At 44.1% G+C, this 15,373-nt stretch overlaps 1 protein-coding gene across 1 annotated transcript in view; it reads left to right on the top strand.

The window, feature by feature from the left end:
• Positions 1 to 584: 584 nt before the first annotated feature.
• Positions 585 to 15,373, top strand: part of LOC122542653 (sorbitol dehydrogenase-like) — a 72,600-nt gene continuing 57,811 nt past the window's right edge. The window contains exons 1-3 of the mRNA XM_043680645.2: positions 585 to 618; positions 4,884 to 5,048; positions 10,293 to 10,452. Of these exons, the coding sequence (XP_043536580.2) occupies positions 4,898 to 5,048; positions 10,293 to 10,452 (311 nt within the window). The 5' untranslated portion in view covers positions 585 to 618; positions 4,884 to 4,897. The remainder of the gene's footprint in view (positions 619 to 4,883; positions 5,049 to 10,292; positions 10,453 to 15,373) is intronic.

The following is a 15,373-nucleotide window of genomic DNA, read 5'->3' as shown; positions in this document are numbered from 1 at the left end:
TCTGAATTCCAAGGGAGTCAAGGACTGTGGAGTTGACAGGCAGGTTAGTGAATTTGAGGCCAATCCGAGTAACCATGATCTCATTGAATGATGGATCAGACTCATGAGATCAAATGGTGTAATTCTGCGCTTATTTTTCATGTTCCTTTCTTTTTATAATGTTAATGAAGACATGGAATAAGCTGCCATTGGATTGAGCTAAAATGCAAATTTGTAGTTGTGCCAGGATAAACCTATTCATGTAGGGAACGCATGAGAAAATGGAAACTCATTCAGGGATAGAGTAGATTACAGCAAGCATTTAGGTATGTTGTAGACCCAGATAGAGGAAATGACAGGTGAGTTGCAGGATTTTTGATCAGCTAAGATGGAAATGGCCTCCTTCATCTACCTTTATGACCAGGGAAATACAAAGAGCCATTGGAAAGAGAGAGCTCAACACCCACTTTGTATTTTCTTCTTCTGTATTTCCAGCTCACACATAATTAGCATCAAGACCTACTATTGCCTCTTATTTGATCATACATAGCTTAGCTCGTGAGAACCTGACTTCTTTCTAAAAGGCTTTTTTTCTTCATTCACAGGAAAAACGTCCAGTCCCAGAACTCTGCCCTGGCGGTAAGTCTGTCTATCCTGCTTAAGGTCTTTAAACAGTGTTATACGTATCAAAAATTGTTATTGCAGTGAGCTTCCCCTTAGTCAGTACCCAATGTCCAGAATTATTCATGCAACCAGCAAAAGTTTCAACAAAAATTTGCCATTTTTATAAAATTTCTTCAAAAATGTTCCATTCTGCATTTGTTTACCAGGTATGGGGGTATTCCTCATCATCCCCACTAACAGTGTGACCCACCAACCCCCACCCCCATGCAGCCGCCATTACAGTCACAGCTCATTGAAGTTGTGATCGTATTAGATCCAAAACCTTTCACCCACCAATCAGCTATGTCCTCTAATGTGATTGCCACCCGAGCTCTAAAGGGAAAGCATGTTGTTTTGACTTTGAAACAGAAAACAGAAATATGTGAAAGTCTGGGAAAGAATGAAAATCGCAATGTGTGTATGTAGGAATTCAGTATTGATTCATCGACATAAGACGATGCTGCTCCTTTAACAAGGTTATGTTGTCCTTAGCTTTTTTTTCAGAGAGGTTGTAAAAAGACACAGGCTCTGAAAAGTCTGTGGTTGAGGGGTTTCAGGGCCAATCTAATTATAGCTAACAGATATTGCTCAGGCAGAAGGCTTTTAATTAAAAAAAAATGATTGGACAATGAAAGGAGAGTGGCCAGTTCTCCCAGCTCAGCATTACTCTGGTTTGGTTTGGTTTTTAGCGGTAGTGTGGAAAAAGCTGCTGGATCCCCAGAAGCAGGTCCATGCTGATACTTTCTCTCTTTGACTTCTCTCCTGTAAGACCCTGTGTTTGATTTTACCTTTTGTGCCAAGGGGTGTTTATGGGGTTCGTTGCAAGTATTGGGAACACCAGCATTAAGGTGGGATAATTTGTTGAGTTTTCGGATGGGTTAAGTTATTCTGTATTCTGTTCTCTTTTGGTTGTGTTTCATTTGGTAATCTTGCAAATAAATTGTTTTGTTTAAAACTAAGTGGTTTGACCAGCTGCATCCCTCCTGGAATATCCACCTTACACCTGCTGAAAACAACTAGCAAAGTTAAGGCCTGGGCTACTTTCTTGAAATGTTTTGAGGGGATCTGGCCTGGTCCAAAACAGATATTAAAGTAGAAAGTGAAAAGCTGAAAGAGTTCTTTGCAAAATTGGAGACTGATAAAATTGTAGAGCACTGTAACATATCACACATCAGTTAGAGCATGATATGGCACTAAGAAGTCATAAGAACATAAAGATGGTAATCTTCTAGTGTTGCCTGGAGTCCTTCATCATGGAATCCCTACAGCACGGAAACAAGCCCTTCGGCCCAACAAGTTCACACCGACCCCCTGAAGAGTAACCCACCCAAACATATTCCCCTACCCTATTACTCTACATTTCCCCTGACTAATGCAACCAACCTACACATCCCTGAACACTGTGAGCCATTTAGCATGGCCAATTCACCTAACCTGCACATCTTTGGATTGTGGGAGGAAATCCACGCAGACACGGGGAGAATGTGTGGAGTTTGCACAATCACCCGAGGGCTGGAATCGAACCTGGGTCCCTGGTGCTGTGAGACAGCAGTGCTAACCACTGTGCCATCCTCCATGAACTCCTGGGTTCTATTGAGTAGCTTTAAGCTGCAGAAATCTATTCTGCAGTGCCAATCAGATCCTAGCTCCTAATTCACACAATATAACTTTAGCATAGCTGCTGATTAGAGGTGGATCCTGAAGTTGACATTGCTACCGTGAGGCAGAAATGACTCAAGAAGACAACTTTATTTCTTGAATGGAAAATTAGGCCTTGCACAGCTTGGAAATTTGCTGCTTACTGCTCCCCAGAAGAAGCTGATCAAGGAAGCAGAGTTCCAGTGCTGTAAAGTTATGTCGTCATAGAAAATTTTTTGACATGTCTGAAGCATGTACATCCTGATTTGCTGGTGATTCTCCATTCCTGTGCAGTTTTTCTTGCAGACAGATGTATTTAGTCAATCTTCAAATCTGTCTTCATGCCCTTTCCTTCTTCATGTTAGTTATGTGCATTTAAATAACCTTTTCTTTCAGTCCACCTAGCATTTTATCCATTTCAGCAAGTATCGGAGATATTAATGATTTGGAGATGCCAGTGTTGGACTGGGGTGTACAAAGTTAAAAATCACACAACACCAGGTTATAGTCCAACAGGTTTAATTGGAAGCGCGCTAGCTTTCGGAGCACCGCTCCTTCAGGTTGTGGAGTCCATTATCACCTGGTGAAGGAGCAGCGCTCCGAAAGCTAGCGCGCTTCCAATCAAACCTGTTGGACTGTAACCTGGTTTTGTGTAATTTTTAACAGCGATATTAACGTATACATTTTAAATGTCTTTTCATGGATTACGATGTCTCTAAACTCATCAACCATTGTAGAAGCATTCAAATTAGAAGCAGGAATAGGCCTGAAATAGCCGAGAGAGCCAATCAGTTTAAGGCTAAAACAAAACAAAGAACTGTAGGCGCTGAAGACCTGAAGTGAAAAACAGGAATTGCTGGAGAAACTCAGCACGTCTAGCAGCATCTCTAGAGAGAAAGCAGAGTCAGTGTTTCGAGTCCAATGCCCCTTCTTCAGAAGACATCTCAAAATATTAACTCTGTTTCTCTCTCCACACATGCTGCCAGACCTGCTGAGGTTCTCCAGCGCTCTCTGTTTTTGGTTCAGTTCAAGGGCTGCCAGTGATGGGTAACAATTTCCTCAAATTCCAGGAGTAGCAATTACTGTTTTATAAGCTGTTGTATTGTTTTGGAATATTGAGGGGCAAAAAGATAAAAACAACAGCACTTTAAAAAGGAGGGAGATAGACAAAGGCAGAGACCATATGATCAGAGAAAGAAACCAACACTGCTGCCTGTCACAGCAGTGAATCTGCACAGTTACAGTGATTAAAAGGCATCTGGATGGTTATATGAATAAGAAAGGTTTGGAGGGAAATGGACTGGGTGCTGACAGATGGGACTAGATTGGGTTGGGATACTTGGTTGGCATGGACGGGTTGGACCGAAGGGTCTGTTTCCGTGTTGTACATCTCTATGACCTAAATGCCGGTCTTGCCACCAATGCCCACATCCCATATAAGAATAAAAAACAATTAATTCAGCATTACCCTTCCTTTAATATCTCTGGATCACTTCCCTGTAGAATTTCTTTGTTTACTTTTGTCAATATGTGATTGCAAATTTTCAACCTGCTTTCTGAGTGTACATTTTGATATTTTGATGCATGTCGCACTGCAATGCAGTGCCTGGGCTGAACACATGTTTCCTGAATAAAATGACATTAATTTTTCAAAACAAAATATCCTTCAAGTTGCCAGTTGAACTCTGGACTACTCCTTTGAAATGATCCTCTCTCCAAGTTAAAGTTAGAACGTTTAAAGAAACATTTGGACAGACACACGAATAAAAAATGTTTAGAGGGATATGGGCCAAACACAGGCAAGTGGGACTAGATTAAGTTGAGAAACCTGGTTAGCATGGATGAGTTGGACCGAAGGGCCTGTTTCCGTGTTGTAGGGCTTTCTGAACCAGAGACAAAATAATCCAAATGTGTGAGACTCTAGGATGGTAACTATATCCATTGGCTAGCTCCAGTACTTAATACCTTGCTTCCTCTTGTTATCTGAATTTGATTAGTATGTTGAAGTCAAATATAACCAAGCTGGTTGTTCAAACATTTAATGTCACCAAAAAACAGACAGGTTTGGGCAGGGTGGGGTTTAAGACCTGAACAATTCTGTTTCCCCACCCAGACCCGTTGTTGACACATCTAATTCTGGCTTTAACTGAGACTGGATGATGCGCAGGAGATTAACCCGCTCCAAGGAGTGGGGTTGGAACTCTAGATAGAATCGTTGCCAGGTCCAAGTCTTCTTGCGGTTTTTCACCTTTAACCCTGGAGTGCTGTGTGTCAGGATAACCTGGCAGCTTCATCGAGCAAAGGATTTGGGAGGATCGGGAGGTGAGTTACACCTCACACCTTGACCCCTGGCACCTGCCTGAAGAGTGTTCTCAATCAGGCACTGATTCCACAATGAGACCTCTGCCACTACCCAGACCCCCAAATCTTGATTGACAGATGAATTAATTAATTAATTAATATTTTATACAGATTATATTGTTTCTATATCAAGTTAAGCAAAATTGTGTGTTGTTCCAATCTTTACAAGATTTTAACATTTTTACTTTCATTCCACAATGTAAGCACAAAACCCTATCTTATTGCTGTGCTGTTCATTTCAGATGTCCTTGTGAAGATGGGTTTTGTTGGGATCTGTAGTTCAGATATCCATTTCTGGTGTGAAGGAAAGTTTGGGGATTGGGTCGTCAAGAAACCCCTTGTTCTTGGGCATGAAGCAGCAGGGACTGTGTGTAAAGTGTCCTGTGGCGTGAACCATCTCAAAGCAGGTAGGTCGAAATACAGTCCTTATGTTGAGCTTTTCCCATTTGCAATTTGTCTTGAGCAATCAAAATAATAAAGAGCTTGGGAACTGTTTGTCCAGGGAACTTGTTGCTGAAGGCCTAGGGCAAAGGTACTGGTTGCTAAAGGTCAAAGGACTTGTTGCTAAGGACCCCAGAGCTGGTTGCTAAGGATCCCAAGCTTCGTTGTCATAGACTGGTATGTAAGGGTCAAGCAACTGGTTCACAAGGTTCAAGGGATTGGTTCCCTAAAGGTGAAGGGACTAGTTTCCAAGGCCACAGGGTTAGCTTATCTGAGACTGTTTGCTAAGTCTGGTTTTGAAGGGCTATGTTGGAGTAGTAAATATAATTTGGGTCCAAAACAATTTTCTCAAGGTTGAGGGTGAAGCTTTTCTTCATCCTTGAATCCAAATAAATTGCTACATCCATAGTGACAAGGTTATCTTGTGGGTGCAGGCGTTGCATTGCATTTATTCATGGGGTCATCGACACTGGCTAGGCCCATCTCCAATTACTCCTGAGAAAGGTGATCTGTCACCTTGAACTACTGCAGTCTTTGTGGTGCAGGTACACACAGTGCTGCTAGGTGGGGAGTTCTCGGATTTTGATCCAGTGACAGTGAAGGAACAATATGGTTATAACTGTAATATTTTTGCAGGGAATCGGATGGTGCATTATGTTGGGACGTGATGGTTTTACCTCTGAGGTCCTTAAAACCCACCTTGATCACCATGGAAATCGGATCTTGAAACAGTTTTTGGGCAGTGCTTCATATAGGAAGCAGTTAAGCAGATGATTGGGATTCTTAGATTAATTCATTGACTGCATTAAAGGTAATAGATGAAAGAAAAATACCACAGGTGATCTGGTGATGGGGAAAATAAACTGTGTTTAAGTAATGAGTGCTTGTTGTGGGTACATGGATACAGCGGTAATGGGTACATACCTCTCAGCCAGGAGAGCTAGGTTCCAATCCCACCTGCTCCAGCATTATCAAATAACATCTTTAAACAGGTTGAGAAATCACCATTGACTGGGTAGATGGGAAGGGGATAGTGATTCTCATGGTGTGGTAGTAGTGTTCCTACTTCTGAGACAGGAAGCCTTGGTTCAAGTCCTGCCTCCTCTCAAGATGTGTCATAACACTCCTGAACAGATTGATTAAAAGGTGGGACTGGTGTGTAGAAGGAGCTGTAAGACTGATTAGTTATTAATCTCTATGCACAATGTACTTGGTTTGTATTTCATTGCTGGCTTAGATCCAAATTGACAGTGAAGCAGAGATGGTTGCCTAAAGGTGGAGATTGGAAACTAAAGGTTCTTTTCAGATAGAAGCTTGTAATTTGAGTTAGTTTTGAGAAGAATGGCTGAAAGTATCAAGATGTAATTTCTCACCGATGTTCTATGATGCTAAACCTTCTGATCAATAGAAAAATGATGTAGAGCTAGGGAAGTGGGTTACATCCTTATTACTTAAAGTAAAAATAAGGTATGACCTTGAAACTGCTTGCACACTTACAGAAACAAGTGATGAGGCACCATGAACTTCATATAGCATCTGCTGGACAATTGTGAGGACCAGACTATCACTGATGCAAAATGACTGAATGCAGACAGCATGATACAGAGATACAGGGATAAGGCTATTACCTAAGTAGGCAACTACTGAAAATTGGCAGTATAGATAGTATAGTGCAACCCCGCATTGTAGAACAATTGCGCTTTAGAAACAGCACTTAAAATATTGGTGATGTAATCACGTTACAGCCAACATGCATTTTAAAAGTTTGCGCTTTAGAAACAGTGTCCCCAGTTTGTCACTTTGTGTTAACGAAACCTAATGAATTTGCATTAACGAAACTGCATTATAGCAGAACGACCTCTAAAGTATCAGGTGCCACCAGGGGGTCTGAGAATAGAGGAATGCCACCATTACAGGGAGAGCAGGAAATGACATCAGCAAATACAATTATTGACTAAATGTGAAAGATGAGAGTCAGGAGGTAAGATCCATCGATTGGAAAAATGAAAGAAAGCTGAGGAAGGCCAGGGAATGCAGTGCAGGTTTTGGAAGTGGACCAGGTTCCTTGAATATGGATGAAGGAAGAGATTGCAAGCGTGCACAAGGAATTATAATCCTAGGAGGGGGAGATTTTATAGTAGTAATCCAAGAACTAAATAGGAAGATGAGTAGATGTGACAGTTTTATAGGAACAAGGACTATGGAACTGGCTGGGAATGCCACAGTAAGTAGAATCCCTTATGACTGGGAGTTTTCAGGTTACAAACCAACTCTAGGTTATGTTGATAAAGAATGGCGGATAAAGAGTAAGCAGGAAATAGTTTGGTATAGTAGAAAGGGGATGAGCAGCCTTATCATTCAAATGGATATACACAAGAAAAATGGGACATACAATGGCTCAGGGATTTGAAGAGAAACTTGGAGATCAGGCTGTTAGAGTAGTATTACACTGCAGGAAACGTGGAAATGTTCTGATGTCTATTTTTGCAGGGTGAAAGATTTCAAGGGGAAATATTTCTGAAACACCTAAAGAAATGAGTGATATAGAAGGGAAGCTATGGAAAATAGAAATGAACAAAGGTGTTTATGGGTTGAATGATGCAGCATGGTATGGTATTTCTCAGTTAGTAACCCCCTCACCATCCCCTACAATCACTAAACACTTGCTGAAAGAAAGTTACATTGAGCTTAAAATAGTTGCAATAATGTTCTACTAGTATATAGAGAGAAACTGACAAGCATCTTTATAATGCACGTCAAAGATTTTCTATGGTAAGATGCTAAAGAATTTGACAATGTATGATAGACGAAAGGGAATTTAAATGCAAAAGGTTAGATAGTAAACATTAGTCGTGAATTTTGATCAACAGTCCTCCTTGGAAAGTTTCAGAAGTCACACAACACCAGGTTATAGTCCAACAGGTTTATTTGAAGTCACAAGCTTTCGGAGCACTGCTCCTTCGTCAGGTGAAGATGGAGGGTTAGACTTCACCCGACAAAGGAGCAGCGCTCTGAAAGCTTGTGACTTCAAATAAACCTGTTGGAATATAACTGAGTGTCATGTGACTTCTGTCTTTGTCCACCCGCATCCAACTCCGGTGCCTCCACATCATGGCTACACGGAAAGTGTTATTCACGTCCCAGTTCATTGAAACAGGTTCTCACAGAAAAATGATTTTGCATCGAGAGAGGAAACCGACAAGTTATGCCAGTTAAACTGGTGGTGTAGTCAGACTAGGCTTGACTCCAGGTATAACATAGTGGAGCTGACTGCTTTTATTGAGGAAGTCTGAAGCAGTATTCCCTGTGAGTAGGTTATGTGTTCCCCGGTCAGATGGCAGAAAGCAGCCTGGCAGATTTGATTATCAGCCAGCCATTCAGAGATCTTAGAGATCCATGCAGCTGTCCGAAACATGAATGGAAGCATAGGTGTGGAGAGCAAATAAAACATTCGCCAAATGAAATTCTGAAAAACGCATACCTATGTTTCCAGTGTTGGATCTGGTCCAGCATTCTATACACGTCCTTTTTTTAGTAATAGTGTATATACCAGTCTTTCAGGTGGCTATTCTAACATGGCAAAGTTCATCATACTTTTAATGGGAGTCAATAATTAATGCTGTGCATTGGTCTGGGAAGCGTGGACAGTAAAAACAGGTGGTTGAAGGCATCTTTGCTGCTGACAAGCTGTATCTAGAAGAAGCTTTAGATACAGGGGTGTATTCATAGGATTTTTCTGAAGGAAATTCTGTTCAAGAAGCAATCTGAAAGATTTGGGTTGGAGGATTTCAGCTATTGGGAGAGGCTGAATAGGCTGGGGCTGTTTTCCCTGGAGCGTCAGAGGGTGAAGGGTGACCTTATAGAGGTTTATAAAATCATGAGGGGCACGGATAGGGTAAATAGACAAGGGGTGGGGAAGTCCAGAACTAGAGGGCATAGATCTATAGTGAGAGGGGGAAAATTTAAAAGGGACCTAAGGGGCAACTTTTCACGCAGAGGGTGGCGCTTATTTGGAATGAGCTGCCAGAGGAAGTAGTGGAGGCTGGTACAATTTCAACATTTAAAAGACATCTGGATGGAAGGATTTAGAGGGATAGGGCCAAGTGCAAATAAATGGGACTATATTAATTTAGGATATCTGGTCTGCATGGATAAGTTGGACAGAAGGCTCTGTTTTTGTACCGTGTATCTCCATGACTCAATGATGGGTCCAAGCAGCTCATTGGGATAAATTATAGATGGTTTAATCAACTCACTCCCATTATTTTCAAAGATGATTGTAGGGAATGGAATAATATGCTAACGTAATAGTGAGCGCTCTTGGGAGGGCCATGACAAATGGACAGTAAAAGGAGCAGCCAACTTGGCATTGACCTGCAGTGAGAGGGTTTGATACTAATCTTGGCAGTGGAAATGGAAAAGGGAGGGTTTTGTTGTATTCTCAGCACATTGGACATATTTTAAGAAAATGAACTTATCCAACCACAGTACTCCATCGACCATTGATACAATTGTTGAAAGGTACTTGATTTATATGAGAGGGTAATGTTAATTAAAATCAATGTCTTGTGGCACAGGCGACAATATCCCTGCCTGTCCAGGTTCACGGCCCCTTTCTCGACTTGATGTCCATGGAAGAAGCAAGTAATAATGCCACTACACAATTTGATAATCAGCTTGTAAATCCTTCCAATACACCTACAGCAGGTGATAGGAATGGGAGAGTCTTCAGATCAGAAATACTTGACACAGACTGGTGCACCTTAAACTATAGCCTCTGGCTTCAGTTAAAAATCACACAACACCAGGTTATAGTCCAACAGGTTTATTTGGAAGCACTAGCTTTCTGAGCGCCACTCCTTCATCAGCTCTGGCCTCAGGTTAGCTTCTGGCTTCCTTGTGCCTCTCATACCTCTAGGCATGTGTAGAGTGTTGACAGAGAGGATATTAATCTAATCCATGTACATGCAAACTGGTGAGGTGGCATACACTGTTGCTAATCTTTCCTAACCTATTTTACATTTGAACCTGGTTAGACTAAAATTAATTCCCATTAACTTTAGCAGCCGAATGGTACATAGATCCTCTAATGGGTTTTCCCCCCAAAGTATGATCTCTGATTCATCTAATTTGTTGCATTTGTTATTGACAGTACACAGATCTTCACTGTTCATTGTGCACTAAGTATCCATGTTTATCCTTTGCTGCAGGTGACAAGGTTGTTATTGAACCCATCGTCCCCAGGGAGAATGATGAATATGTTAGAATTGGGCGCTACAACCTGTCCCCAACATGCTTCATGGCTGGCTTTCCTCCTGATGATGGAACTATGTGCCGATATTATGTCCACAAAGCCAACTACTGTTACAAGTTAGTCCGTCACCGACTGTATTAATGATATTGTTGTTACTGAAAGTTATTTAAATTCCTCTTTAGTGCAGCCTGAGTATTTTAGCACAGGGATACCGACAGGGGCAGCTGGACTGAAGTGCACTCTGATAAACCAGGCTAGTAGGTGCTGAAGGAAACAGATGTTGTAGAATGGTTGATTCCTGGCCAATGCCGCACATGTGTGGTTGTTGCTACTCCCTTATCATTAGTCTTGTCCCACCTGCAGGAAGGTAGCATCTCTGGTGATAGGGTGTAGTTGGGAAGAGGTTACCCTGGGTGGCCTTGACTTTGTCTCTGGATTCCATGAAATGTCATAGCGTCAGGTTAAACACGAGCAGTGAAGCCTCTTTCCTATTTGCTCCTTACTCTCCTCAAATGCCACCCTCCCCAGCTGCTGAAGTAGTTTTCCTCTATGTTGAACTTCACTAGGAGGGAACAATGAGGGTGGCAAGGGCACAGAGTTTACTCTGGGTGGATGACTTCAATGTCCATCATCCAGATTGACTGACTGGGCAGCACCCCTGCTGACTGATCTGGTTGAGTCTGGAAGGACACAGCTGCTGGACAGGTTCTGAGGCAAGTGGTGAGGAAAAATGCTCTTGACCTCATCTCCAGCAATCTGCAGGCTGCAGGTTTGTCTGTCCATGACAGTATCACTAAGAGTGACAACTGCACAGCCCTTGTGGAGGTGAAACCTGCTCTTCAAATTGAGGATACTTTCCATTATGTGTGTGGCCCTGTCACCATGCTAGATGGAGTAGACTTCAAACAGGTCCAGATTAGAGTGGTGCTGGAAAAGCATAGCAGGTCAGGCAGCATCCAAGGAGCAGGAAAATCCATGTTTCGGGCAGGAGCCCTTCATCAAGAATCATTCCTGGTGAAGCCCACGATTCCTGATGAAGGGCTCCTGCCCAAAACGCTGCTGTGCTTTTCCAGTACCACTCTAATCTTGACTGTTAATCTTCAGCATCTGCAGTCCTCACTTTAGCCCCCCTTCAAACAGGTCCATCAATCCAGAACAAGGACATTATCAGCCATAGAACTGTGCTCAACTACAATCTGAAACTCATGGTTCGGCTTATTCCTCACTCTAGCATCAAGCCAGGGGATCAACTGGTTCAATAAAGAGCACAGAAGGGCATGTCAGGAGCAACTCCAGGCATTCTTAAAAAAAATGAGGTGTCCATGTAGTGAAGCAACAATGCAGGATTACATCAGTGCCAAACCACAGAAGAAGCAAGTGAAACAGAGCTAAGCAATCCCACAACCAATGGATCAGGTCTAAACTCTTCAATCCTGCCACTTTCAGTCGTACATTATGGACAATTAAAAACTAACAGCTGGTGGAAGCTCTGTAAATATCTCCATCCTTAATGTTAAAAATCACATAACACTCGGTTATAATTCAACAGATTGTGTCCACAACCACCTGATGAAGGAGCGGCGCTCCGAAAGCTAGTGCTTACAATTAAACCTATTGGACTATAACCTGGTGTTGTGTGATTTTTTATCTTTGTACACCCCAGTCCAACACCGGCATCTCCAAATCATGACTTCCATCCTCAATGATAGTGGAGCCCAGCATGTCAAAGACAAGGCTGAAGTCTTTGCATCCATCTTCAGCAATAAGTCCCGAGTAGATGGTCCATCTTGGCCCCTTTCTGAGTTCAAAAATGTGTTGCTGGAAAAGCGCAGCAGGTCAGGTAGCATCCACGGAGCAGGAGAATTGACGTTTCGGGCATAAGCCCTTCTTCAGGAATGAGGAAGGTGTGCCAAGCAGGCTGAGATAAAGGTAGGGAGGAAGGACTTAGGGGAGGGGCGTTGGGAATGGTTTATAGTAAACGTCCGTGTTGAGTCGGTCGCCCGAGGTAGAAATGGAGACATCTAGGAAGGGGAGGCAGGAGTCTGAGACGGTCCAGGTAAATTTGAGGTCGGGGTGGAAGGTGCCATGGGCACCCACATGGGCCCCAGCTATGTCCCAAATGAGTAGCCATGGGCACCCACATGGGCCCCAGCTATGCCCCAAAGGAGTAGCCATGGGCACCCGCATAGGCCCCAGCTATGCCTGCCTCTTCGTCGGATATGTGGAACAGTCCATCTTCCGCAGCTACACTGGCACCATCCCCCATCTTTTCCTCCGCTACATCGATGACTGTATCGGCGCTACCTCATGCTCCCACGAGGAGGTTGAACAGTTCATCCACTTTACTAACACTCCTCCCTCCCCTTCCTAGACCTCTCCATTTCTATCTCGGGCGACCGACTCAACACAGACATTTACTATAAACCGACCGACTCCCACAGCTACCTAGATTACACCTCCTCCCACCCTGCCCCCTGTAAAAACGCCATCCCATATTCCCAATTCCTTCGCCTCCGCTGCATCTGCTCCCAGGAGGACCAATTCCAATACCGAACAACCCAGATGGCCTCCTTCTTCAAAGACCGCAATTTCCCCTCAGATGTGGTTGACAATGCCCTCCACCGCATCTCCTCCACTTCCCACTCCTCCGCCCTTGAACCCCGCCCCTCCAATCGCCACCAGGACAGGTCCTCACCTACCACCCCACCAACCTCCAGGTACATCGTATCATCCTTCGTCATTTCCGCCACCTCCAAACAGACCCCACCACCAAGGATATATTTCCCTTCCCTCCCCTATCAGCGTTCCGGAAAGACCACTCCCTCCGCGACTCCCTCGTCAGGTCCACACCCTCCACCAACCCAACCTCCACTCCCGGCACCTTCCCCTGCAACCGCAAGAAATGCAAAACTTGCGCCCACACCTCCCCCCTCACTTCCCTCCAAGGCACCAAGGGATCCTTCCATATCCGTCACAAATTCACCTGCACCTCCACACACATCATTTACTGCATCCGCTGCACCCGATGTGGCCTCCTCTACATTGGGGAGACAGGCCACCTACTTGTGGAACGTTTCAGAGAATACCTCTGGGACACCCGCACCAACCAACCCAACCACCCTGTGGCTGAACACTTTAACTCCCCCTCCCACTCCGCCAAGGACATGCAGGTCCTTGGCCTCCTCCATCACCAGACCATGGCAACACGAAGCCTGGAGGAAGAGCGCCTCATCCGCCTAGGAACCCTCCAACCACAAGGGATGATTGCAGATTTCTCTAGCTTCCTCATTTCCCCTCCCCCCACCTTATCTCAGTCCAACCCTCGGACTCAGCACCGCCTTCTTGACCTGCAATCTTCTTCCCGACATCTCCGCCCTCACCCTCTCTCCGGCCTATCACCCTCACCTTAACCTCCTTCCACCTATCGTATTCCCAACGCCCCTTCCCCAAGTCCCTCCTCCTTACCTTTTATCTCAGCCTGCTTGGCACACCTTCCTCATTCCTGAAGAAGGGCTTTTGCCCAAAACGTCAATTCTCCTGCTCTTTGGATGCTGCCTGACCTGCTGCGCTTTTCCAGCAACACATTTTTCAACTCTGATCTCCAGCATCTGCAGTCCTCACTTTTTTCCCTTTCTGAGTTCTCCAGCATTACAGATGCCAATCTTCAACTAATGTGATTCACTCATTGTGATATCACACAGCTGGAGGCTCTGGATACTGCAATGGCTATGAGCCCTGACGAAAGATTCAAAGTAGTATTGAGGATTTGTACGGCAAACCTTGCTGCTCCCTTAGTCAAGCTGTTTCAGTACAACCACAAAACTGGCACCTCCATGACAATGGGGAGAATTGCCCAGGTCTGTCCTGTACACAAAGAAAACAAGAAAAGTCCAAGGTGGACAATTACTGCCCTTTCTGTCCACTCTCAAACATCGGCAAAGTAACAGAAGAGGTCATCAACACAAAAGAGTTACCTGCTCACGGACACCCAGCTTGGGTTCTGCCAAGCCCACTCTCCTTCTGACCAATATGGACAAAAGAAGTGAGTTCCAGAGGCAAGGTGAGAGTGTCACATTTGACCGAGTGCCATGGTAACCAGGAGTCCGAGCAAAACTGGAATCAGTGAGAATTGGGAACAACCTGTCATCTTAGCTGATGGAGTTATACTTGGCACATAGGAAGATGGTTGTGGTTGTTCATCTCAGACCTAGGATATCAATGGAAGGGTTCCTCAGGGTAGTGTCTTAGATCTTCAGTTGCTTCATCCAATATCTTCCTTCCAACATATGGTCCAAAGTGGAAGATGTGCAAGTGTTAGCAAACAATGTTCAGCACCATTCGTGACTCACAGATACTCAACAATCTGTTAGGAGAAAGTGAGGACTGCAGATGTGGAGATCAGAGTCGAGAATGTAGTACTGGAAAAGCGCAGCAGGTCAGGCAGCATCCGAGGAGCAGGAGAATTGGCGTTTCGGGCATAAGCCCTTCCTAATGAAGGGCTTATGCCTGATACATTGATTCTCCTGCTCCTCGGATGTGGCCTGACCTGCTGTGCTTTTCCAGCACTACACTCTCGACTCAACAATCTGTGTCTGTATACAGCAAGACCTGGACAATATCCAGACTGAGTTTGATAAGTGATAAGTGGCACTCACTCCAGACACGTGCCTAGCAAGGATCATCTTCAACAACAGCCTTATGCCTCACGATATTCACTGATATTACTTTGACTAAAAGCCTAACTATCAACATTTTGGGGGTCACCATTGAGAAGGAACTGAACTGGGACAAGTACTGGTGCTTCAAGAGAAGAGAAGGAAATGCTCAGAATATTGCAGTGAGTAACTTACCTCCTGACTCCCTAATTCCTGTCCACCATCTGTAAAGTACAATTCACACATGAGTTGGAATAATCTCAATTAGGTGAGTGCAGCACTGACAACATTCAACAAACTCAACTTCATCCAGGACTAAGTAGCCCACTAAGCACCCAACCAAGAACATGGCCTTCCACCATAAGAAGCAACTGAAGACCAT

The sequence above is a fragment of the Chiloscyllium plagiosum genome, unplaced genomic scaffold (genome assembly GCF_037043375.1).
Source record: "Chiloscyllium plagiosum isolate Xiang-an unplaced genomic scaffold, Cpla_swu_hap1 HiC_scaffold_42, whole genome shotgun sequence".
In the NCBI taxonomy this organism is placed as follows: domain Eukaryota; kingdom Metazoa; phylum Chordata; class Chondrichthyes; order Orectolobiformes; family Hemiscylliidae; genus Chiloscyllium; species Chiloscyllium plagiosum.
Note: the sequence above shows the minus strand (reverse complement) of the source record. Positions and strands in the feature narration are given on the sequence as shown.